We start from the raw sequence: 25,933 nt of genomic DNA, 5'->3' as shown, positions 1-25,933 counted from the left end.
AAAAGAATTAATTCCGTTGAAAAAGTTGTATTGTGTAGGATTATTTTAAATGTTTTAGTTGATAAATGATTTATCCGGACACCCAGGAACACTCATTGCTCACCTGTTGCGGGTGCTGCGGCTCAGGGTATAATTTGGGATGTGTAAGTGCTCTTTCAGGATATTTCAGAAGAGGAGTTCAGAGAGAGCTGTTCCACACTCAGTCACTGTGTAATTTTATCCACGCCGCAGTCTCTCACTTCACACAGGGCTGATACCTTTTGCCTCCCCCTTTCCTTTGTATCAATTGGTCGGAGTTCAGCCTATTGTCGCCACTAGCTTCTTTTATATCTGCGCTCAGTTTGCGCTCAGGCTCTCAGTCAGACCCGCAGGAGGGGTTTCAGCAGCAGAGGTCTGGATCCAGCACGGGGGCGGCGGTGCTGTCAGCAGTGTGTCTCGGGCTCGGATGTGCGCAAGTCTGGAGCTCTGGAGCGTTGGGGCCCCGACACTTTAATGGGACCCCGAGAGCCGGATTGGAGTTCTCAATTTTTCCCCCACAATCGTTGCTCCCCGGCCATGCCACAATGCTGATGATTCCTCTGCTGGTGTTGCTGAGCCTGTTGGATCCCGTTACTCCGCGGGCCCGCTGCGCCCCGGGCCAGGCTTGCGAACCCCGGCAGCGGAGGGACGCCGGGGGACGCGGGGGAGTGTATGAACACCTCGGAGGAGCCCCGAGGCGCAGAAAACTCTACTGCGCGACTAAATATCATTTACAAATCCATTCCAACGGGAAGATAGACGGATCACTGGAGGAAAACAACCAGTTCAGTGAGTATTCTCTGCTTTTACGCACAGGAAACACACAAATATACACTTATATATAAATAAGATCTTTAATCCCTGTTTTAATTCACTATTTTTAAGGTATATTAAATATCATTCAATACAAACTTTTTGATTTTATAAATTTGTAAATGTGTCAGTCTTTTTTAGTAGTTTCTGAAAGGATTAATTGATCTAGATGATATCAATCCTCAGTGTAGCGCATCCGTGTGTGTGTGTGTGTGTGTGTGTGTGTGTGTGTGTGTGTGTGTGTGTGTGTGTGTGTGTGTGTGTGTGTGTGTGTGTGTACGTGTACGCCTGTGCGTGTGCGTGTGTGTGTGTGTGTGTGTGTGTGTGTGTGTGTGTGTGTGTGTGTGTGTGTGTGTGTGTGTGTGTGTGTGTGTGTGTGTGAAATCTTATTGTTATTGTAAAGCTGCCGACATGCAGGTTAATTACAAGTATCAGGCAAAGTATTAACATCCCGGCGGGACAAAGGCGCTGTCCTAACGGATGTATTTATCTCATCAGCGCCCATTAGAGCTTTCCACGGGCTGAATAGGTCATTGACTAATCAAGCACTGATTAAAGAAGACAATAAACAAACTGAATGGGGCGGCACGAGGTGGCAAACACAACGGAAATTAATTCCTTTATTGGAAGTGACAAAAGTTTTGTGTTTGTTTGTTTGTTTTGGCTTCATTTAGTCTTTATAATTGATTTCCACCTTAACACCTATCAGTGGGGTAATCATTAAAGCTACAGTTAACACAAATAAGTATCTTTGAAATCCTTCTGAGTCTTGATGAATGTGCATAGCCTACAGCATCCTGACTTTGTGTTTGTGTTGCAGGCATCATGGAAATCACAGCCGTGGATGTGGGTGTCGTGGCCATAAAGGGCCTGTTCTCTGGCAGATATCTGGCCATGAATGGCCAAGGGCGGCTGTATGCCTCGGTGAGTACAGATGTCATCCCGTCATCTAACCTATCACCTTTTGTTCCTACAGCAACCCATGGGTCACACGTTAAAGGCACCAGATATGAAAAAGCACAGAGTTGGTTACCTGCTGCATGGAAGAAACTAAACCATTGACTTTGATTAAATGTAGCCTATTATGACAACAGATTTCACGAAACTGGTTCGTTGGAAGCATTACTATTGAGTTGAACCTAATATTTTGTATTCAAAAGCAACATTATTGCATTCAACTAAAACGGTTAATGAAGTCAACTGTTCAGTTTTTTATTGTGTGATGTTTACCTGCGGCAGCGTTTGGCCTACATGTTTATCTGGCTCAGGATATTATTATACGGCTGTTTCGGGTATCGTATCGAATCAGAATCCCTTTATTCGTCCCGCGGGGGGCAAATGTACAGTGTTACAGCAAAAGAGGCATGGAATGTAAAAAAACGCAAGCAATGACTAAGCTAACTTATTGAATATAGGGAAGAAAAGCACATATCAGTAAAAGATTAAAAAATAAAGACAAATAAGGACACAGCCATGGCTAAGAAAGGAGTAGCAGTGATTTGAAAAAACAAAGACATAAGTAACATATCACGGTGTTGAGACATTATGAAAACATATAAAAAATGTTTGGACATTTAGAACAAATGTATGTTTTTCACACAAAAGTGATTATTGCGATGAGGATTATTATTTATGTCAGACAGCCGCGGCAGATGACTTTGAGGGAGACACATGGAGCTGAAACACTCACTGTGTCACTAAAAACTGGAAACGTTGACTTCAATTAAATGTATTATGTCAACAGATTACATATGGTTATTAGGTTAGGTTCTTCGGTGGTATTAGGTTAGTTGAAAGCAATAATATTAAGTTTAAATTCAAAATATTAAGTACAACTAAACAGTTATGTGTAATCTGTTGACGTAATGCATTTAATTAAAGTCAACGTTTCAGTTTTTTCAGTGTGTTGGAGAGGTCGACCTGTCAATCAAAAACACACAGCAGGTCACATGACACTCACTGCTTCCTTCTTTCTCCTCTACCCAGGAAGTGTTCAACCAAGAGTGTGAGTTTGTGGAGCGGATCCATGAGTTGGGTTACAACACCTACGCCTCCCGCCACCACTCCACTGAGCAGCCGCTGCCACCAGGGGGGGGCAGCAGCAGGCGGCGGGCCAGCGCCAAGCGGCAGTGGTACGTCTCCATCAACGGCAAGGGTCGGCCCCGGCGAGGCTTCAAGACCCGGAGCACAGACAAAGCCTCGCTCTTCCTGCCTCGGGTGCTAGGCAACAAGGACCATGAGATGGTGAGGCGTTTGAGGGACAGTCAGAGCGCACAGCATCACACGCATCACAACGGACGCCGAGGGGACCGCCGCAGACGCAGACACCGCGCCAGGAAGGGCCGGGGCCGAACGCCCGAGGACTGAAGGACTCTCAGATGGAGCTGACCTCTGATCAGCACAAACTGTCGCTGGGTCGCAGTGGGGGGGACACCTTGGGATCCTGCCTGGATTAGCAGAATTTGTCGGTGCACAGAGACAATAAGAGACTAGAAGACGGATAGATAGTGATGGGGCACGCTGAAAAACTGAACCGATGACCTTAAATAAATGATGTAAGCAGATCACACATAACTGTATTAGGTCGGTTGAAAGTAATAATATTAAGTTGAACCCAATATTTTTTATTTAAACTTACTATTAGAACTAACCTAATACAGTTATGTGTGATTTGTTGACATAGTACTTTTAATTAAAGTCAACCTTGCAGTTATATCAAATCTTCCACTTCCAGGAGACTGTGGCTCACACAGCGGCATAATCTCCTGTTGACTGACTGACCCAGTGCTACTGCCAGCCTGTAAACTCACGTGTTAATGTATTGAAAACATTGTTTCTTTGTAAAAAGTTCTACTTTTGATTTTCCTACACCATCACACAGAGAGAAAATCCTGATAGAAGTGGCTCTATTGTAAATACAGTATGCACTATGCATGTGACTTATAGCTTTTCCTTTGTCAAAAGCTGTGATGACAAACACGGTATATTAAACAATATTTTGCTCATTTGAAGTGCTAACAGATATGACGGATATTTAAGGGAGGACTTTAATCAGCAAAGCACTTTTGATCAGATTCACATTAAGAAGCGGGGTGAGCTCAGTCTGCTGTATTCTTTGTAACAATGTGATAGTCTACTGTCTGTAAACGGAGAGATGTACCTTGTATATTTTTACTAATGATATGAGTATTTATTTGGTGCCTGTGTTGTAAGTTATTGATAATACTATTTCTGCATTTTACCAATGTCGCTGTTTGTTCATAGTTCCCACCCCCCCACCTGTTCCAACATAAAACACAATGGTACTGACACGATGAAACTGCTGGTGAGTTTGTTCTGACTCTTCTTTGATTTGTTCGGAAAGGTTTCACAGCCACTGTTTGTCTGCACAGACCTCAAACTGTTTTCTTCAGAAGAAGAAATGCTACTGTGTTTGAGTTTAGAGATAAATACAGTTCATAAATCAGCTGTTGATTGTACGGCAGTGTACGTCACAATGTCTCCTTTCAGAATGACTCCCTAACAGCTCACTGGAATTATGGGCTACCATGATGAAATACTGAAGAATAGAATGTGTAGACACTAACACACAGTAACCTAACCTCAACATCTTTTAAAACAAACTTAAGTTAAAAATGTTACATTTAAAGTTTAGTTGTGGAAAATATGTCTGTGTGTTCCAGTTTTGGTTTCTTTGTTCTTTCTGCCGCAGCTTCTTGAATGCAGCACTGCCTCAAACACACAATAGCATATTTAGTTATTTTACAAAAACAGCAGGACATTCACCCAGACCCAATGTCCGTCTCATTCACACTGCGACCCGACTGCTTCGAATGATGAAGCCAGATTTCCATTTAATTTAAGTTTAAAATAAAACAATGCTGTCAATCGGTATGATTGGTTGATTGGTCAAACCATGGGATTATTGTATAGCATCATTCAGATCACTCATGCAGTGTAAGAATGCTGTTGGACAGATGTTACAGGTTAGCCGCTTTATTACAACTCAGGGTGGTTGTGCATGTAGACTTGTACCCCCCCCCCCCCTTTTGTCCCCTCTGTCTTTACTTCTGACCGTATCCTCTGCATGCGGCAGCTCATTTCTTTAGCTGCTGCGACACAGCTGAACACACACTACACCATCGATGCAACATTCATCATAGGCAGCGTTTGGATTCTGTTGGATGTTCAGGTTTTGCCTCGCTCCCATCTATAGGTAGCTGCATATAAAGCCTTGTCATTCTATACCTGCGGGCTGGGGAGGCTTCCTGGCCCGGACAATGGCTCCTCCCAAGGGGGGCCTGGGAAGCAATGCCGCCTGAGACTTTTGGGCTTTTTTTGAAACACCGACCAAAGGCCGCAGAGTAGATAAACAAGGCAGGCCCTCCTGAAAGCAGAAACTGTCATACAAAGTGTAACACCTTGCTATGGTTTGTTATGAATGCCAAACTCTAATATTACTCTCCAGGAATGCAGGACCTCAGAGAGGTTAGGGTCCTTTGCGGCCCCTCTCCCTGCATGCCTGTTTCACTTAGAAACAATTATTCCCTGAATCTCATTCTACCTGGTTAGGGTTTATCCATGACATACCACTGAGGGGGTTTTCAGCCTGGCAGTAAAAACAACTATTTCATCTGCAATATGGACTGGTGAGGCGCAGGGATAAGGATTCCTTAGAGAGCAGTTCAATTTGAATAACATATTAGCTAAGTCACAGTCATTCTATTATCCTATCAGTAAGCTGGGAATTAATGGGACACATTTCTGTCCTCCGTGTTCTTTAGTCAAACCATGTGTTAATATAAAAACCTCATCCTCATATTAACACAACCTTTTATAGGTTTAAATGTAGTACCAAATGATGTTATTAAAACAAATACTTTGTCTTTATAGAACATATTATTAACCATTAATAAGATCATATTTTGGGTTGCCAGGTTTGGAAAAAAGCATTTTGACTCCTAATACTAACATATGTACACTGCCCAGCCAAAAAAAAGGTCACACACTCTAATATTCATTGGACCGCCTTTAGCTTTGATTACGGCACGCATTCGCTGTGGCATCGTTTCCACAATCTTCTGCAATGTCACAACATTTATTTCTGTCTTGCATTAATTTTTCGCCAAGATCTTGTATTGATGACGGGAGATTCGGACCACTGCCCAAAGTCTTCTCCAACACATCCCAAAGATTCTCAATCAGGTTCAGGTCTGGACTCTGTGGGGGCCAATCCATGTGTGAAATGATGTCTCATGCTCCCTGAACCACTCTTTCACAATGTGAGCCCGATGGATCCTGGTATTGTCATCTTGGAACATGCCTGTGACATCAGGGAAGAAAAAGTCCATTGATGGAATAACCTGGTCCTTCAGTATGGTAGTCAGCTGACCTCATTCTTTGGGCACGTTGCTGAACCTAGACCAGACCAACTGCAGCAACCCCAGATCAAAGCACTGCCCCCTACAGACTTGTGACCTTTTTTTTTTGGCCGGGCAGTGTATATATACAACTTAATAAATATTCATATTTTTACAAGTTTTATAACTGATCTAAACAGCATTAATTATAAACCATTATGAACATGTTATTTACAACTTATTAACCCTTTAAAAATACTGCCTTAAAGGTATTCATTTATTTTCTTTCTGTGTTTGTACACATTTTTCATACAAATGACTGAAGGATTATTGTCATACTACCACCAGAAAAATGGGCTGGAGAGAATCATGCTCCCTGCTGATAATGTTGCAAATGTGTCACAGTTTGACGTTAGATTTGACTCTCACCAGCAAAACTTTGTTCTTCAAAGATGTGACACATAGATGAGGTTCATTCAGATATTATTAGGATTATCATGAACATGGTTTCTGAGCTCACAGGAAAGGCGGGTTCACTTTGTAAACAGGGACCTCTAGAGGCAGATAGCTGCCTCATGTTCCTCTCATCTCACCGCTGTCAGTGTGGGGGCAGCTCCATGCCCTCTGCAGGCTGGCCCGGGACAGCAGACACATCCAATACCCAATCATTTCAGACTCGAATAGGAAAAAAGCAAAGGACATAGGAAGTGTTTTTTAATTTAACAGCCCTTCAAATGTTAACTTTTTCACATTTTCAGAAACTCAGCTAAAGGACATCACTTATCCTTGAACTAAAGTGGAACATAGTTAGAAATAATGTGGCCTTATGTGCCCTGATGATCTGAATATTAAAAACCACTTGATTGGTTTGGGTGTCATTTTACAGAAGAACTTCTGAAGGCAGTATGTGGCAAAAAAAAGCTCAGAAATAAAAACTCTGCCCATTTTGAACAAAGAATTACATGTAGACAAATTAATCGGACACTTAGCGGATCCAGTCTCGCTGGCCTGCATCCAACTGTACCAGGCCATCAATATCAGAGGAAATATCACTGCTCCTCTGTTTGGATTTATATGAACCTGACACTGATTTGCATCCACTAACAGGTAACACACCATTTACATCCTTTCCGACATGTGTCTCCTGAATCCCTGAACAGTGCGATATTACGTGTATGATGCTCTCTGTTTCACTAGTAGTAGATGATTAATACTTCAGTTTATATGCAAGGAATAAAAGAGGGATCAAGGGAAAGAAATAGTGGATTTAAGTTTGCCTCTATCGTGACTAAAGTTTTCACATACACAAAATTCAGAAAATCTTCTTTATGTACGCCATATTTTCAATGTGGGTAACAGTATTTTTCTTTTAATGTTCAATGTTAGTTTTAAGGTTTGAAAAAAGCATGGGTCAAACAAAAAACAAAGGAAGACCGTTCTCTTCTTCAATACAATTATAGATTCCCATAGCTAAAATGAGTTATTGCTGATTTAAAGTGAATTAAAAAAGAATAATCATTATCCTGCATTCAGAATTGATAGGAAGACGTAGTGCCTGGCTTTGAAAGTGTTGAATAAACATGTGAGGGAACGGATGCTCATGTTGAGACATTTTAAGATCTGAATTGCAGCTGTCACCCAGTGAAATCTAAAACCTCTTTCCCTCAGCATAATTCATTGCGTACATGCAACCTAAAACCACAATGACTTCAGTACAACATTAACAAAAAATAAAGCAGCGCATAACTGACCAGTGTGAGTTGCTGGGTAGAAGCATCTCAGGATTATATTTTAAGGTAATAGTGGGAGCTTACAGAACCATGGACAGTGACAGCACAGGACTTCCTGGAAAACAAAAGTCTTCATTTCCAGGAACAGGTCAACTCAGATTTGAGAGCTCCCGTGTTCCATCAGCCATCCTGGAGATCCTGGAGATCCTGGAGATCCTGGAGATCCTGGAGATCCTGGAGATCCTGGAGATCCTGGAGATCCTGGAGATCCTGGACTTATGTCCAGCAGTCACAAGCTACCCATACGGTCCGCTGATACTTGCCTGCAGAGATTCAGGATGCATTACTGTTGATCAAACTGTGTTCCGGAAAAATCCATCAGTTCCTCTGAAGGTTCGATGGTATGTCAGACATGCTGTTTCTTGCATGTGACCTCACGCTGAACTGGACTTAAGACATCCATCAGTAGTCCATCAGCCCATGAGGTCCCAAAGGTCTAGCAGGTGTTTTATATTTTAGACAAGTTTACAGAACATGAAAGATTTGACAGGTGAAATAGATATGTACAACATTAAACAAGAATGTACAGACATTAAAATAATATTAGTAAATATGAAGACAATGACAGAATATCTATTGTCTCCATGCCGGACCACAGCGCCCTGCTGTTACTGTCCGCAAACCCTAAATAAGTGGTAAAGAGACTCCGAACCTCATAAAATTGAAAAGATTCATCTCTTAAATACATTATGAGGGATATTCAAGGGATTATCTATGCTTAAAATATATGATGCAGGAGAGATGATTGTTGTTTTACCAATTATGTCATTCATATTTTTAAAATCCTCTTTCCAAAATGACTGAGGTCTAGCGGTTCTCCTGAAGATCCAGAGGTCAATACATTGTCCTGAAGATCCAGAGGTCAATAGGTTCTCCTGAAGATCCAGTGGCCCATAGGTTGTTTTGGAGATCTAGGAGTCCATCAGTTGATCTAGATGTCCCGAGTACACGTGTTGGCCTCCGGGTTGATGGGTTTTTAAATGATGGCGGTTGCTCTGGCCCTTTCACTCATTCTAGATTTTTTAATAAACTACTCGCAATACTTTGGATGATGCCTCCTCAGGCTGTGATCCACCGGACAGCTCGACTGGGTCCTGTTGGTTGGCTGGTATGTCAGCCATGTTTGGGGCTCGGTAGAAATCAGCCAGGCGCCTCAACACCACAGGATTGTCTCTAAGATCTGACTGCATTCATGGAGCCACTTTGCAGCACACAAAGAAACAATGTTGTTGTACATTGAGGATCAGCCGAATGTGAACGTGAGAAAACGTTTCATGCGTGGTCAATGAGGAGCAGGACTGAGCCACCCCAGAGATCAAAGGACCCAGTCTCTGGCTGACAGAGGGGGAAGACCTGCAGCGCTCCAGCATCCACACACATAATAGTACACTCAACAGAGAGGGTAGATTGTAGAGCTCAACGTATATTTAGCAGGAATAATAGCAGTGATGAAATAATGAAATAAAGGGAGGGCCATTTAGTTTGGTTTATTTCAAAAGACATCAAAAGCAACGCACCAGTGCATCTGAATGACAGTCAAGGATGACACATCAAAGACACGCTGCCATGACACCAGTCGCTTAATATAATCCAAACAACTCATTCAAACACACATCTATTATTCCAGAGTAGCGTTTGACTTTTACTGCTACTATAACTAATTCTATATAGGCCTACAAATGTCAAAGGTGGACACTGCAAATACCATGGGGCACACTGGCTGTCCCTGTGTTTGGCATCATCCTTTCATTTAACAGTTCTGAATTTAAGACAGAAATGGCAAGCTTTAGGACTGAAATGAGATATGCAATGCAATAATTACTGTACTTAAGTAAGATATTAAGTACTTTACTTGAGTATTTTGACATTATAATTATTTATACTTTTACTCCTACATTTTAATATATACGTATAGGTTAATCGACCCGGTAGAGTATTTCAAATGAACCCCACCTTTACCAAGAGCAACAATAAAGTGATGAACACGGTGAATAAAATGGCTATTTTGCATAATGCGTACATTAGGTCTTGGGTCTTTGATGTTTGATGCTAATACTTTTTTATTTTAACATAGTAAGAGTCCTTCAAAATAGAGGTTTTTTTTACTATAGTATTGCTACTTTTTCTTAAGTAAATCATTTGAGCACATCCTCCACATATGACAGCTCACAGGCTGGAAATGTGATGCCTGTAACGTCAGAACTGGGTAAAGTTCGGGCCAACAATGACAGCTACTTATCATGCTGCAAACTCTCTATTTAGTCTTACCATTGTTTTCTATAAGGGCCCGGGACATGATTTCCCTTCTTAAGTTAGAGCTTTTTTCATTCGGTTGAATTGGACCTGTGTTTTTTCCTGTTATTGTTCATTTATAGAACTGTCTCCTGTCTCGACACCACGGTCTGTTAACTTGGCCGTTTCCTATTTTACATCCTCCCATACATAAATAATGATATTCTGCAGCTGATAATGAAAGCCTCGCACAAAGAAGTTGTTTTTATCATAATAAGACCTTTATTCATTTATTTCTACAACCTCCTGACTTTGCTCTCTGATAAGGCAGCTATTATTTGATTTCAATAAAGCTTCCAGCTCTGTTGATGTCAAATTGTAGTTTGTAGATTTTTTCTAAGTGTGGAGCTGTGATGTAATGTCTCTGCAGGTATAAATATAGAGGCATGGCTGCGCAGCGTCCATGCAGATCAATGTCGCTCCTGCGCTGAACTCAGTGCGCCTGTCGGTCTGGGAATGAGCGCAACTTCCACACGCCGCCGCTGCTGCTTCTTATTCTCGCTTCATTGGAAAGGCAAACGCCGGGAGGCTGCTTTCAGAGCCACCCCCGGGATGGGCTCTCTGGCGGCCCTGCAGACTGTCCTGGTGCTGGGCCTGGTGACCGGGCTGGCCGGGTGCGCCCCGGGGCTGAACGGGACGGCGGATCGCTGGGAGGCTATGTACTCCCGCTCCCTGGCGCGGATCCCAGGGGAGAAGCGGGAGGAGGTCAGCCGGGACGGAGACTATCTGCTGGGCATTAAAAGGCTGCGGAGACTCTATTGCAACGTGGGGATCGGCTTTCATATTCAGGTGTTACCGGACGGTAGAATAACGGGAGTACACAACGAAAACCGCCACAGTAAGTTGTGTCAATTGTTTATTATTATATATAAAAGCAATTATGTATTTAGTCACTTCTAATATGTGTATTGTAACTAACAGTTTCTCACAGAAAGCTTTAAGTTGGTTTTACACAACAATATCAATAAAATCTGCGTTTGAGTTGAGAAATATATTTTATTACAGTATAAGAAATACACTAAATGACTTACAATATTAGCTTGAGCTTCACCTTCTCCAGCTGGTGACACCTGATGCTGTGAGTCAGTCAACACTTTACACCTATTGATCCAACATCTGCATGCACCAATCATTTTAATACAATAATGAAAAATATTTATGGTGCTTGAAATGGCCATTTTGAATACTTTTAGTCCTTAAAGTGTTTTTTGAGGCTAATACTTTTCAATTGTGAATGCAGGACTTTTACTTTTTGTTGTTTCAAATCAACTCATGGCCTTTACACGTATTGATGAAACATCTGGAGTCCTGCCGTAGTGCCGCTGAGCATACTTTAGTGCCGGTGCTTTCCACCCTGTGGTAACCAGAGCTCTCTGTGATCCAGCCCAGCCACCACCTAAAGTTAGGAGCAGCAGAGACCCTGTGTTGGGACAGACCCCAGCAGTCTGGCCTTCACTCAGCCACCCACCGCCTCACAGACACGGAGAACAACACACGTTGATTTACCTATCATGTCACATCTAATCCCTGTCAGGCTGTGTTTGTGAAGTGTGGGCCTTTAGTAAAATGCGAGCTGAGGAATTGACAGAATGCTTCGGAGAACTCAAAGCATGCTGGGGGTTTTTCTCCTGCCTCTGTACTATTTCCAGACAAGGCAAAACAATTCAGGGATATACATTACAGGAGATCTCTGCGAGGAATTCAAGCCACTGTAAAGTATTTTAAAGTGATAGCAGGGACAAAGGACGAACACACACACAAACACACACACACAGACACACAGACAGACAGACAGACAGACACACACACACACACACACACACACACACACACACACACACACACACACACACACACACACACACACACACACACACACACACACACACACACACACACACACACACACACACACACACACACACACACACACACACAAACATTGTACCGTAACCCACTTCGCCAAGTGAGAAACTCCATCAGTAGACCTTTAAATATCTCAATTAATGCCAATTGACTTACAAAATAATACAATAATGAAGACTGAAAAGGTGATGTTACTTAATCAGTTGTAAGCAACCAGACCTCAGTGGAAATACAGGACTTTTGTGACCAATGATTTGAGCCCCTTTCATTTATTTTAAATCAGGTTTTCAGAATCAGAAAAAAAATAACAAATCCTTTATTTGAGGCAGTGGGGAAGTTGACATTGTTACAGCAAATGGACAGTGCATATATAAGGCAAAATAAAACAAGTGGAGTAGGAGTGAATAAAATAGGTTACCATTATGAAAAGTGCCACACCTTGCATCCAGCATCATGTAGTTGACCGTTCCTCTCCGTTTATAGATTCCATATCAGATAGAAGGAGAGTTCTTTAGCTGACAACACTAACAGCATCTCTGTGTGTTCCATGTTCCAGTGTCTGGGTTTCAGTGTGTGTCTTTGTTTCCCCTGAAGGTGTCCTGCAGATCTCCCCGGTGGAGCGAGGGGTGGTGACCCTGCTGGGGGTCCGCAGCAGACTCTTTGTGGCCATGAACCGGCGGGGGAAGCTGTATGGATCTGTGAGTGTACTCACCTTTATTTATGTGTTTGCTTTCATTAAGTCTGAACATCCTGGAATCTGCATATCAAATATGCAAATTCTGAAATGTACCCAGAGGAATACAGAGGACATGACCTTGGGTTGGTCCCTATTAGCTGTCAGTTGCTGACAACATTTTCCTAAAACCTAGGTGGAGATCAGGAGCATATCCTCCACCCTTTCTTGTATTTAGCCAAGCTAAGGCATAAGTGTAAATTTAAAGATTAGCACAGCACTAAACTAATTCAAGCAATTCAACTCAGCAATTCAATTAAAGTTAAAACAAGTTGCACCCAAGAGACAAGTTGTGGACGTTACTGAATATGTGTGCCAGTGAGTGCCGGGGGCAACTGTTAGCTATCAATGGAGAAAACTTAACATGAGGTTCTGTTGGAATGACGAGTAGAAGAAGTCATATGGAAAATGGTTGACGTGTTTTACTGGCAATCAAAATGAGTATTTAATACTGAGGTCAACTTTAAGGAAATGCAGATGACTAGTTATGTACACCCGAGCTGGCCGAGTTCAGAACCTGGCAGTGTATTTAGTGATCCCATCACCAGTGGACCATGCTGATTTAATCTGTGGGTGCACTCACAATTCATCGAGGACATATTGAGAGCTCAGACCACATCGGGAGGCGGTCTATGTCCACAATCATTTAGCAGAGTATACATAACATGTCCGGTTCACATTGAAGCACTGCCTACCCAACTGATGTCCTCTGGTTGGCCGAAGATAAAAATCAATCTGTGTGTTTGTCCAAAATGTGCTTCAGGTAGCTCTGTGAAGCTTCCATATTCTAAATCATTAGTATTTTGAAAGTATTTCTCATGTCACAGAAACCAGAGATGTTATCATCATACTGCCAGTGATGTGTCATGATTATGTTCCGACTTCTACCCCCCCAGGCTGCTTTTATTCCGAGCTCTACACAATTACTTCATATTTGTAGGTTGATAAAATGCACCCAAAAATGAAACATAAAAGGCCATTTAAAAGACACCCATGTAGGGTGCAGAAAGAGTCTGCCCATCATTGTTATTAATCATCTCACGTTCTGTAATAATGTATGATTTATGTACACACACATATCGATCAAATGGAAAACAGAAATGGTTTTCATTGAAAGGTGTTTTATAGTATAGTGCCATAACACAGCTAGCTAAGTGTAGCCCTTTTTTAAGCATACATGGGAGAATACAACACTATACAGGAATAAAGGAACAATCTGAGATGAGTTAATAACTATATTTAATCTCAAAGAGCCGTATGATTACAGCTCACAGCTATATTCCACTCACAGAGAGAAAAACACAATCAGTCAGTCCGGCCTCACTCCCATCATTCATCATTTGACAATCAGGTTTTCTGTGGTTTTCTGTAACAGCTATTGTACAATAGCTTTGCAGTCAGAAATAAAGCAATTGTTTGATAGTAATCACATCGAACAATACCGACTTCAACAGAAATTCCCCTGCAGCTTTGTTTTGTCTTCAAACAATTAGCAATTTCCAATAATCCTCACGTCTTTTCTCCTGCAGTTACACTACAGCCACGAGTGTAAGTTCAGAGAGAAGCTCCTCGCCAACAACTACAACGCCTACGAGTCCATCGCCTACCCCAAGATGTTCATCGGACTGAGTAAGAACGGCAAAACAAAAAGAGGAAACCGAGTGTCACCCGCCATGACAGTGACGCATTTCTTGCCAAGAATCTAATGGCCTCATAAATAAACTTCACCTCAGAACAGAGACATGGGGGGGGAACCATGATGCACTTTCACTCAAGCTTTATGCAAGTGTATCATATTTGATCTTTTGCTTTGTATATATTCATTTTTTAATTTATGTTAACCACAGTTTTGTATTTTTTTAGGATGGGGGTCACTGGGGGAGATGCTCAACACGTTATTTATGTTTTCTTTTTCTAATTTATCACATATGTGCTGCTAATGAATGAAATCCTATCTTTGGATGTTGGTTGTCTTTGCACTGATGGGATAATATGCAGCGGGGCACAGCAGAGGTTTATGGTCTAACTGTGTTTCTTTTATGATTTCTATGAAAACCCCCCTTTTTGAGTCTTAGCTTGAAAACTAAATGAGGCGGGACTGTGACATTGATTGCCAAATGCTCCAACTCCTTTGTGTGGCACTGGAGCCTAATTGAAACAGTATTATCTTACTGCTGGAGAGAGAGAAGGGGAGGGGTCGAAGAACCCCCACAACCTCCACTGGGCTGTTTATAGCTCTGCCAGGGGGGTGAACTCTGAACTTTTCTGCTGTCAATCTCAGTCAGATCTATAAGACTGCAGATAGAGAGCGGCATCCTCTTTGATATTATATAAGTGGGGAATTTGGGAGTTTAAATGTGAGGTCAAAGTTCTGAAATGCGACAGAGAAACTGTAGCTCTGTGGAGGAGGACCGTTCACATGTCCAGTTGTCAGACTGTCAGGTAGCCGCTGGACCTTCTGAGTATGACACAGGCCTGGCAGCAACGCCCGGGAACTTTGTGCCTGTTGAACAAAATTGGTCAACCACAGAAAACATTGTTAACCTCGTCATCTTTGATAGTAATATTATGTACCTTTTGAGAAAAGCTATAACATAGTTAAATTTGTAAGCACAAAAGCACCCAGACTCACTCCGATAGACTTCGCCATGTTCAGCAAAAGTTACATAGTCTTGATTAAAAAATCTTCAAAGGTTTTTGGTTTCAAATCACTGCCAGGTAAATATTCTTTCAGGCTTTCTTGCTGAGAATCAGTCTCTACCAGGCACTGGCTTAGCTTCATTTAACTTAGTTTACCCAATTTTAGCTAAGTTTAGCATAGCTTATATTAGCATCACAAAAAAAGTCAAGTTTGGTTGTCACTGCCAATCTTAGCCGAGGTTAGCTTAGCTTAGCTTAGTTAGCGCAGCTTAGATGAGTGTCAGAGACAGTCTTGTCCTGGAGCTTTGTTGTCACTGTGAGAAAGTAGCAAAAAGCATATTTCTCCAAATGTCAAACTATTCCCTCAGTGATCTTAGTGTCTTAAAGATAAATATTCTGTACATTTTTTAACAGGTTTCTCAGGCTATACATCAGTGTCATTTACTAAGTGCATTTCCTCTCCAGTCATTTCCGTATGCGGTGATGAACAACAACACACTCAGGTTAAAATAGGCTCACAAATACATTTTGTTGAGGATACAAACTGTGCCGCAGTTCCTGTATGACCAGTTTCCAATACCCTTCTGAGTAGCCTCTCTTTTACTAAACCAACACCCATTTTCATGTTTTACTTTCACATTTCCCAGACTCCCCGTGTCCTGTGTGTCTGTGTCTGCAGACAGCAGCCCAGCTCTGGGGGCCATGTTGTCCTAGTTGCGTCTTGTCACGTTCCGGCTATCTTTACCCTGTGATTTACTTTTAGAAATGATAATCATGGGAGAAATATTTACAGACAGCTGTTGGACTGTACTATATGCTAGGGCCAGTAACCCTATATTTTTCTTTATATATTTTGTAAATATAACCCCTAGTAACTGAAGGTGCTGGTATTCCTTTCGGGGGGAGGACAGTTTTAAACCAACAGAGCTGGGTGGCTGTCTGAAGGTGTGAGCTGCGTTTGATTGGCTCACTTCGGTGTATTGATGACTAAATCCACCAATCATCAACAAGCCATGTCAGAAAAAGGACATTTTATCGGTTTTCTGTTGTTTTCTTTACCATCCTGTTTACTTAATCAGCCTTTTATTCAAGAGGTTATACATCTCAAGTTCAACATTCCTCTAACAACAGCATATATTGTATATATTCTGTGAGCAGTCCTGTTTGATTGATCTGTTTGTCTGTGGGAGAGAGCGCTTTGAGTAGAAGTGATGATGCATTAACACAGACACCAGTCACAGTGAACGCACACGCTAGTAATTAAGTTGCAAATAGCTCAAGCAAATATCATGCAAACTGTCGCTGTTGTGGCTTTAGGCTGTGAGTCTTGCAAACCGGCTAGGATGTAAAGACTGATCCAAGCTCAGTGGGTTCAGTACTGTCAGATAGTTGTGAAACTGTAAGAATCAGTGCAAAACACAGCCTGCTAGTCCTGAAACATGCCTTGTTAAATCTCCTCTCCAACACCTCAGCAGTGATGCATACTGCTGTGTCTGCTGCTCACAGCTGCATGTGTTCTCTGGTAACACTGCTTTGCATGGCGGGCATCATGTTTACAGTAGAATACCTTTCTGCCCTCAGCCACTGACCCAGGGCCAGTCCTCTACTCAGGCTGCGCATTTGGTTATTCAGCTTTAGTCCGAGCAAGACCAATGGAGTTCTGAAGACAGACTGTGGCAAACCTTCTGCTCAGACGTTCACAATGCTTCACATTCACAGGGTGACCAAGTAAACTCTCACAGAAAAGGCTGCTGTGCACTGACTGCAGACACACCACCAACAGCACCATAAATTCCTATAATGTCCATGTCAATGTTAAAAGCTCAATTGAACCAATATTACCTAATGCAGAGGTAACCTGACATGCAGATTTTGTTTTAAATGTCGGAAATTAGTTAGCATTTTAGCACTTCTGGTTCCCTCATCCTGAAGTCAATGGTTTTTTGAACATGTTTGTGGTTGGATGCCTAAAATAAGGTCTGTGGTTAACAAGAGCTGAAGAAATGTTATGAAGTTTGGTTCTACGACAACAAATAAGTCAGTTTAAAGCTTTAATGTGTCAAAAAATTGCTAACAAATGACTAAATGAGACTACTAACCGCCAGCACGCCGAACATTAGCCACCTTTAGCTAAGCGGCTATGATCGTGATAAAGTTGGGTTAATATGTGGAGATTATATTGCCGAACGAAACGTGTTCTTGTCACCTATATGTGTTAGCCAAAGATATGTTAAAGTTTTCTGAAATCCAGGAGAAAAAAATCCCACTGCTTTTTTTTCGAGGAAGCCCTTGTGATGCTAGCTTCGAGGTTGGCCTACAAAATCTGTCATCACCACTCTTTATCCATGAATCATTACAAGACAAAAAGTCCTGGATTTCATTGCTAAACTGGTTCTGACGACTGTCGATAACCCTGCTGCCGGGATACCTACGTTCAGGGAAAGGATTTTATTTTGACAGTGATGATATGATACTGTACTATCTATAATTCTGAGTCCTGTGGTCTTATGACAATGTTGTATCAATTACTTTTATCAGTAGTCCTGCAGTTTTATACAGGGCCTAATAAAATGTCACACTGTATGTGCTGTGCACATGGCTGAAGTCTAACTAAAGGCAAGTTGACAATAAAAAGATGATCCTGTAAATGTAAGGAGTGTTTTTATCTGTGCTTTTGTAATAATATTGTCTTTTATCCTTCAGTACTTTTTCAATTAAAAAATATATATCACTGACATTGAGTGTATTCATGGTATGCTGCAAATTAAAATCAACATTATTGGTTATAGAAAGCCAGCTAAACTAGCTAAATGTTTACATCCCATAGAGTCACAGAATTACAAGTGTGTTTTATGGATCGGTCGATCTATCTTATACAGGCAGCATGTGATCCAGACACCAACATCCACACAGCACTCGTAACAGCGTTACTGACACTCTGGTCCTCACCTTTATTCTTTGAAAGCCTTTCTTCAATATGAACTAAGAGTCCACACCTTTATCTTTTTGCTTTTTGTTCTTTAAAAATGTCTTAATTTGGCTTTAAGGGGACCTTTACAACAATCCCAACCTGGGAATGAGTAACCTGTGTTTTCTGGTGAACATGGGTTTAGATAAAAGCATTATCAAGTCAAATGTGGTAATAGTCTCAGCCAGAGTCTCTGTTCAATTTCACACCCGCAGACAACAGTCGTCATCAACACTCAGTGGCTTTCAGAGATATAATTGGATCCTGGATCCTACGTTTCCCATACTGCTACTTTTCTTATTAGACTCTTTGCATGGTGAACCCTCAAATCTTTCATATTCCACTGCCCAGTTTTTGACACAGGCTTTATAGTATTATTGTAATGTTTCAAGCCAAAACTGTGATGGCAAGCACCTTGAAAGCCACATTGTGGAACATTGCTGGTGTGCCCCTTTAAATAAACAATAGTTCCATACTCACAATAGGGGCTGTGCCTGAGGTCCACCAAACCCACTGACTCATCATTAGAAGCTTGCTGTGTATTCAAACATTTTTCACAGTGTTTTTTCGTTTAATTGTCTGACAAAATAGGCACCGAAAACATAGAATTCCATTTGATGAGGAAGTACAGCCATATAAAAACATTGATTTCACTCAGCATAAAACTGAAATATTCTTTAACATGGAGCTTACAGAATGTAAGGGGAACATATAACTCACCATCCTGGCAATTGCGGTTTGCTTAGTTGCCATGAAACATTTGGCAGAATAAGCGGACCAGTCAACAAAGAAAATACACATAACACTGATTTGATGAAGCATCCATGTTGTACCACGTTATGACTTAAAGCTCATGAACACACCAAAGTGGTTCAAAGAACATCCCAACTTGGAAGATAGGCAATCTGAGTGGCATGTGAATGCACCAATGACCTTGTTTGATGTGTGCACTCTCCAAGTGTGATTCTAGTTTTACATCCTCTAAGAAATCCCCTAAAGACAGGGTGGGTTGTTGAGACTCCAAATAATTGTGCGATGAACCAAATGAAAATGTGCTATAGTTTTTGATAATCGACAGAAACCCCTTTCATAAAAGTACTTTTAGAGGAATTCTGGTTCTGCCATCAGCTAAGCTCTGACACTTTTATTTTCTACATTTTTCCTCCCGTCTCTGGAGCAGCCTGGCACTTTGATGGTGTATCTGTTGCACTGTGGCCTTGCTCAGGGTTGGACAGGTGTCCACACAGCTCCTCCACATATCTCTGAACCTCCATTCAGCCGCAGCCGAGGCTAAAACAGGACTCGTCTCAGCCTGAAAGAATGACAGAATGACAGCTTTCTGCTGCCCGAGTTAAAGATAGAGCCTCCTGCATCCTCTTTCTATTGTCTGCAAGTCGCACACACTCTACGCACTGAACTCTCACACACGGTTGTGTGAGGAGACGCCTGATCCTTTCAAGCTCAGCAGCATGTGAAGAGAGGGATACAACATTTACTGCTGTCTGAGTATACAGACTGTAAGGTGAGGAGGACCCAGGTCAAATACCTTCACACACACACACACACACACAACACATACACACACACACACACATACACACACACACACACACACACACACACACACACACACACACACACACACACACACACACACACACACACACACACACACACACACACACACACACACACACACACACACACACACACACACACACACAAACCCATTGCACATTGGTCTTGCAAGACAATCTTTTTTTCTAATTTGTTTTCTTGCTTTATTATTGCCTTATACAGCTCTGGAAAAAATTAAGAGACCACTCCAAATATTTCTTAAATCTTTATCTCTACATGTATGGCAGCCATTCCAGTGTGTGTTGAATTCCAAAACAGAGAAAAAGTGTCAGTAGTTTATAGAATACAATAAAAATAAAAATAAACATTGAACTCAAAAGACGTACTATAACAAATAAAACTAGAGAAACTGAAAATGCTGAAGTGGTCTCATAATTTTTTTTCTTTTCGGGGCTGTATATCTGACATGCATTGGGTTTTTTTCATTGCCATATCTACACTAGGCATGCAGCAATAATGCCTTTTATTTTTTTATTGAGTGTATTAGATTATATGAACAGTAAACACTACATTGCATTTCATTTAGATGAGGCTCTAATGCAAAGCCACTTAAAAGAGCATTCAAACATGAAGGAACAAACTCAGAACAACAACCTGCAGGAATGCTCACCACAAAATAGGCCAAACCATCATCCCATCGGGACTGTGAGAAACAGCATTTCTGTCTGTACACACAAATTGAAAGATTGACAATAAAGTTAACTTTGACTTTGATAGTGCCGCAGTGCATTTGCTTCAAACTACCTAAACCTTTTTGGTACTAAACATTGTGTGTATTTCTATTAGGGTTAATGGTGGGGTGTATGAAGGTGAGTTTTCAGTTGTGAAATGAGATGGCCCATTGGAATTTGCTTTTTTCATCTTTCATATTGTTTGTTGGATTGTTTGCATTTGTCTTCAGGCAAGAGATATACAGAATAAATGCTGACGTTAACAAATAGAACCCTCCAGTCCTGTCCCTAACAAAGTTGTTAACCCGTCAATTAGCAGAGCAAACAGGACAAACTGCTGCTGCCTCTGCTCAGCCCAGAGGCAAATCAGCTGCTCACTGGGAGCATTCAAATGTCCTCACAGGACACCTGCTGCACAGCTGTGCCACACACACACACACACACACACACACAGTGCCGCTGCTAGCCATTTTGGTGCCCTAAGCATAATTCCTTCATGATGCCCTCTCTCGTTTGTGTTTGTGTGAGTGGGGAGGGGAGGGGGGAGGGGAGAGGGGGGCACCATCGGTACCTTTGAGTAGTATGCCTAAAAAGTGCCTCATATTTCTATAGTCTACTGAAATAATTTCGGCCTTATAATTATTATGACGATTTTTCATTAGGCTATTTTTGGTGGTGCCCCCTCGACACTTGGTGCCCTACGCACAGCGCGTAATGCGCGTTATGGGAGCGGCGGCACTGCACACACACACACACACACACACACACACACACACACACACACACACACACACACACACACACACACACACACACACACACACACACACACACACACACACATTATCTACTATAAAGAAACGTTCATTCCATTCTCAAATTGTGACCTAAGCTAAAGGTAAGTTGTTATGGAAACAACAATTGACACCAAATCCTTTCCTGTCATTGAGTTTTGGTTTTTTTACATGAAAATGTGCTGTTTGCATTCTTACACATTTACACACATTTTCCCTGTTTCATACAGTATATAATTACATGAATGTATAATACTTTCTGCTGAAATAGTGCACAGTCAGCATCCATACATAGTGTTTATTGAAAGAACAAAAACTTTACAACACTTTAGTTTTCTCTCCCATTTTTCATGAGCTGAATGAAAGATCTCAGACTTTTTCTATGAACACAAACGCCACTTTGCCAAGATAATCCATCCGCCTCACAGGTGTGGTTTATCGAGATGCTGATCAGAGAGACTGTCTGATCAGTATCTCAATCTTGAAATCGGCTTTGATGGATTATCTCGGCAAAGGAGGAGATTTAGACACATTTGTGAACAATATTTGAAAGAAATAGGCCTTTAGTGTACATAAATCTCTGATTTCAGCTCATGAAAAAAAATGGGAGCAATATCAAAAGGGTTGGGTTTATAACTCTGTTTAGTGTATTAATAGGAAAGACAGCCATGTTGTGAACAAACAAACAGTGTTACTAAAAACGTTACATTGTGCCAAGTGGATCAGATTGAATTGTTTTTAGACTCAATATGCTGTTGGATCACAGCACATCTCTTAGTATATTTATGGAAGGTTACAGCATGATAGGAGTGAGGGGAGTCCAGGCTCATGGTGGTTATTCTGCTTCTGTCTCATCATTGCTCCTGTTAGTAAGCAGGTCAGTCTGCTGCATCAGACCACTGAACATTAGAGATATACATCACTATGATGTTGGAGGATTGTTTGAAAAGCCCAAATTTGATGTCCTTGCACAAATAATTATTTAGTCGGAAATAAAGTCATTGGTGTTAGCAGGGGGCTAGCGTGTAGCTTTAACGTACACATGGTGCTGGTGGTATTGAAGATAGAGGTCGGAGCCAGGGTACTGTCAGTAAGGGGGTTGGAAGTGGGGAAGGAGCAATTTGCCCTTCACTTCAGGCCCATGGGGGCTGTTGTGATCCCATTACAAGATGGTTAATTCTAGCTGCTACTTTAGAAGAGAAACTGAAAGAAGCTCTGTTAAATGTTTTTCTGTTTGGTGTTCGATAAACAGTGGCGGGTTAAGGTGGAAAACAGGGTGTCTACCAATCAGAGGGTCAGTGGTATCCAAAGCCCCAGTCAACATGTGGAGGTGTCCTCGAGCAAGAAACGTAACCCCAGAATGCTCCAGTAAGCGCGTGTGAAGTATTGAAGTTTTTGATAAAAGCTCCAGCTGTATGACATGTAGTGTGTGATGTGGATAGTTTACCTAGTTAAGGGAAATAATAAGGAATGGTCAGTTTACCTTCCAATCCAAACTCTCAAGCTCAAACTGATAGCAGTTAGAGTTAAAATTGTTTCTATTTATTAAAATGCTCCTGAACGCCACATGACTTCATTGGGTCAGGTTGATATGCTGCAGGGTTAGTCCTACGGTTACAGGACATGTATGGGACTGCTAGCGTGTCACCCTGTAGGTAGGTGGCTGGCACAGTTTTGTGGCCTGACATCATCTTTCTAAGTCCTAAAGTTTCTCTGAGTCTACGAACCGTCAGTGAGCGGCGCTCTCTGGTTACATCCTGGTGTGAGGGAGACAGCATCATCAACATTACAGTGCAGCCCGCTCCTCAAATGTCAGCAGGTCATCTGCCTGTGAGCATGCACACAAATCTGAGTTTCATTTATTGAAATTGCATTCTGAATAAAATATCTCTGCAGTTAAAGCCCTGTGTGATAGTAATACGCTGTAGATATGTTGATCCTCTAATGCCTGATAAAAATGGAATATTTACCCTCCATTCTCACTGGATGATAAAAAATATCTTTGTAACCAAGGTTACTGTAAAATAAAAGTGAATATTTTTTATAATATTATTTATTATAAATAATTACATTTTTACTGAATGAGTATGGGTTTAATTACATGACAATCAAAACATGTTTTAATAATACCATAATAATGAACAAACATAAAGAATATATATGAAAAAAACACATTCATTAATGAAAGAACAAAAAAGTTGATGAAAAACGGTTGTCATTAAATAACATTGGATCCCCATTGCAAAACAAGCAAGCAATTATTTATTATAGCTCTTAAAAAGTTGACATTTTGCAAGACAACACAAACAAAGTGTAGTGTGTATTAGTTTGGGCCTTTTTTACTGTGTATAGCTGTATTTATTTTATATGTATCGGTTGGTCGATCTGTCCATACCTTTACCAACCCTTCGTCATGACTCTTCCTGTGAGCATTGAGCAGCTAATAATTAAATAAGTAAAACTAAAATTAGGTGCATACTTCTACTCATATATGTATAATCATGGGCAAAGCTTGATAGTAGGCTGTTCATGGTTATTTCCAGAATATTTGATGCTGTATGTTGTCTTTTATTGGTGTCATAAGACACTTCTTCAATACTGAAGCGATATACTGTAGATATAGCCTTCTGTGATACAGATACAGTGGGGCAAAAAAGTATTTAGTCAGCCACCAATTGTGCAAGTTCTCCCATTTAAAAAGATGAGAGAGGCCTGTAATTTTTATCATAGGTATACCTCAACTATGAGAGACAGAATGAGAAAAAAAAATCCAGGAAATCACATTGTAGGATTTTTAATGAATTAATTGGTAAATTCCTCGGTAAAATAAGTATTTGGTCACCTACAAACAAGCAAGATTTCTGGCTCTCACAGACCTGTAACTTCTTCTTTAAGAGGCTCCTCTGTCCTCCACCCGTTACCTGTATTAATGGCACCTTTTTGAACTCGTTATCAGTATAAAAGACACCTGTCCACAACCTCAAACAGTCATACTCCAAACTCCACTATGGCCAAGACCAAAGAGCTGTCAAAGGAGACCAGAGACAAAATTGTAGACCTGCACCAGGCTGGGAAAACTGAATCTGCAATAGGTAAGCAGCTTGGTGTGAAGAAATCAACTGTGGGAGCAATTATTAGAAAATGGAAGACATACAAGACCACTGCTAATCTCCCTCAATCTGGGGCTCCACGCAAGATCTCACCCCGTGGGGTCAAAATGATCACAAGAACGGTGAGCAAAAATCCCAGAACCACACGGGGGGACCTAGTGAATGACCTGCAGAGATCTGGGACCAAAGTAACAGAGGCTACCATCAGTAACACACTACACCGCCAGGGACTTAAATCCTGCAGTTCCACACGTGTCCCCCTGCTTAAGCCAGTACATGTCCAGGCCCGTCTGAAGTTTGCTAGAGGGCATTTGGATGATCCAGAAGAGGATTGGGAGAATGTCATATGGTCAGATGAAACCAAAATAGAACTTTTTGGTAAAAACTCAACTCGTCGTGTTTGGAGGAGAAAGAATGCAGAGTTGCATCCAAAGAACACCATACCTACTGTGAAGCATGGGGGTGGAAGCATCATGCTTTGGGGCTGTTTTTCTGCAAAGGGACCAGGACGACTGATCCGTGTAAAGGAAAGAATGAATGAGGCCATGTATCGTGAGATTTTGAGTGAAAACCTCCTTCCATCAGCAAGGGCACTGAAAATGAAGCGTGGCTGGGTCTTTCAGCATGACAATGATCCCAAACACACCGCCAGGGCAACGAAGGAGTGGCTTCGTAAGAAGCATTTCAAGGTCCTGGAGTGGCCTAGCCAGTCTCCAGATCTCAACCCCATAGAAAATCTTTGGAGGGAGTTGAAAGTCCGTGTTGCCCAGCGACAGCCCCAAAACATCACTGCTTTAGAGGAGATCTGCATGGAGGAATGGGCCAAAATACCAGCAACAGTGTGTGAAAACCTTGTGAAGACTTACAGAAATGTTTGACCTCTGTCATTGCCAACAAAGGGTATATAACAAAGTATTGAGATGAACTTTTGTTATTGACCAAATACTTATTTTCCACAATCATTTGAAAATTAATTCATTAAAAATCCTACAATGTGATTTCCTGGATTTTTTTTTCTCATTCTGTCTCTCATAGTTGAGGTATACCTATGATGAAAATTACAGGCCTCTCTCATCTTTTTAAATGGGAGAACTTGCACAATTGGTGGCTGACTAAATACTTTTTTGCCCCACTGTACATAGGGAGGAACATCTCTTCTTCTGGCATGTTTTCCTTTTTCACTCTCTTCCTCCTTATCTGCCTGCTGTGTGTGTGTCTCTAGGTGTGTATGAGCCTTCTG

At 41.5% G+C, this 25,933-nt stretch overlaps 2 protein-coding genes across 2 annotated transcripts; both read left to right on the top strand.

Annotated features, from left to right (window-relative positions):
• The first annotated feature begins 382 nt into the window (after window positions 1-382).
• On the top strand, window positions 383-4,142 carry fgf3 (fibroblast growth factor 3). Its single transcript, XM_063882068.1, has 3 exons — window positions 383-807; window positions 1,652-1,755; window positions 2,818-4,142. Exons 1-3 carry the CDS (start codon window positions 564-566, stop codon window positions 3,196-3,198), a joined length of 729 nt encoding a protein of 242 aa, XP_063738138.1. The 5' UTR covers window positions 383-563; the 3' UTR covers window positions 3,199-4,142.
• A 6,587-nt stretch (window positions 4,143-10,729) lies between these two features.
• Window positions 10,730-14,639, top strand: fgf4 (fibroblast growth factor 4). Its single transcript, XM_063882117.1, has 3 exons — window positions 10,730-11,111; window positions 12,734-12,837; window positions 14,402-14,639. The coding sequence occupies exons 1-3, from the start codon at window positions 10,730-10,732 to the stop codon at window positions 14,576-14,578; spliced, it is 663 nt and encodes a 220-aa protein (XP_063738187.1). The 3' UTR covers window positions 14,579-14,639.
• Window positions 14,640-25,933: the final 11,294 nt, after the last annotated feature.

The sequence above is a fragment of the Eleginops maclovinus genome, chromosome 4 (assembly GCF_036324505.1).
Source record: "Eleginops maclovinus isolate JMC-PN-2008 ecotype Puerto Natales chromosome 4, JC_Emac_rtc_rv5, whole genome shotgun sequence".
In the NCBI taxonomy this organism is placed as follows: domain Eukaryota; kingdom Metazoa; phylum Chordata; class Actinopteri; order Perciformes; family Eleginopidae; genus Eleginops; species Eleginops maclovinus.
Note: the sequence above shows the minus strand (reverse complement) of the source record. Positions and strands in the feature narration are given on the sequence as shown.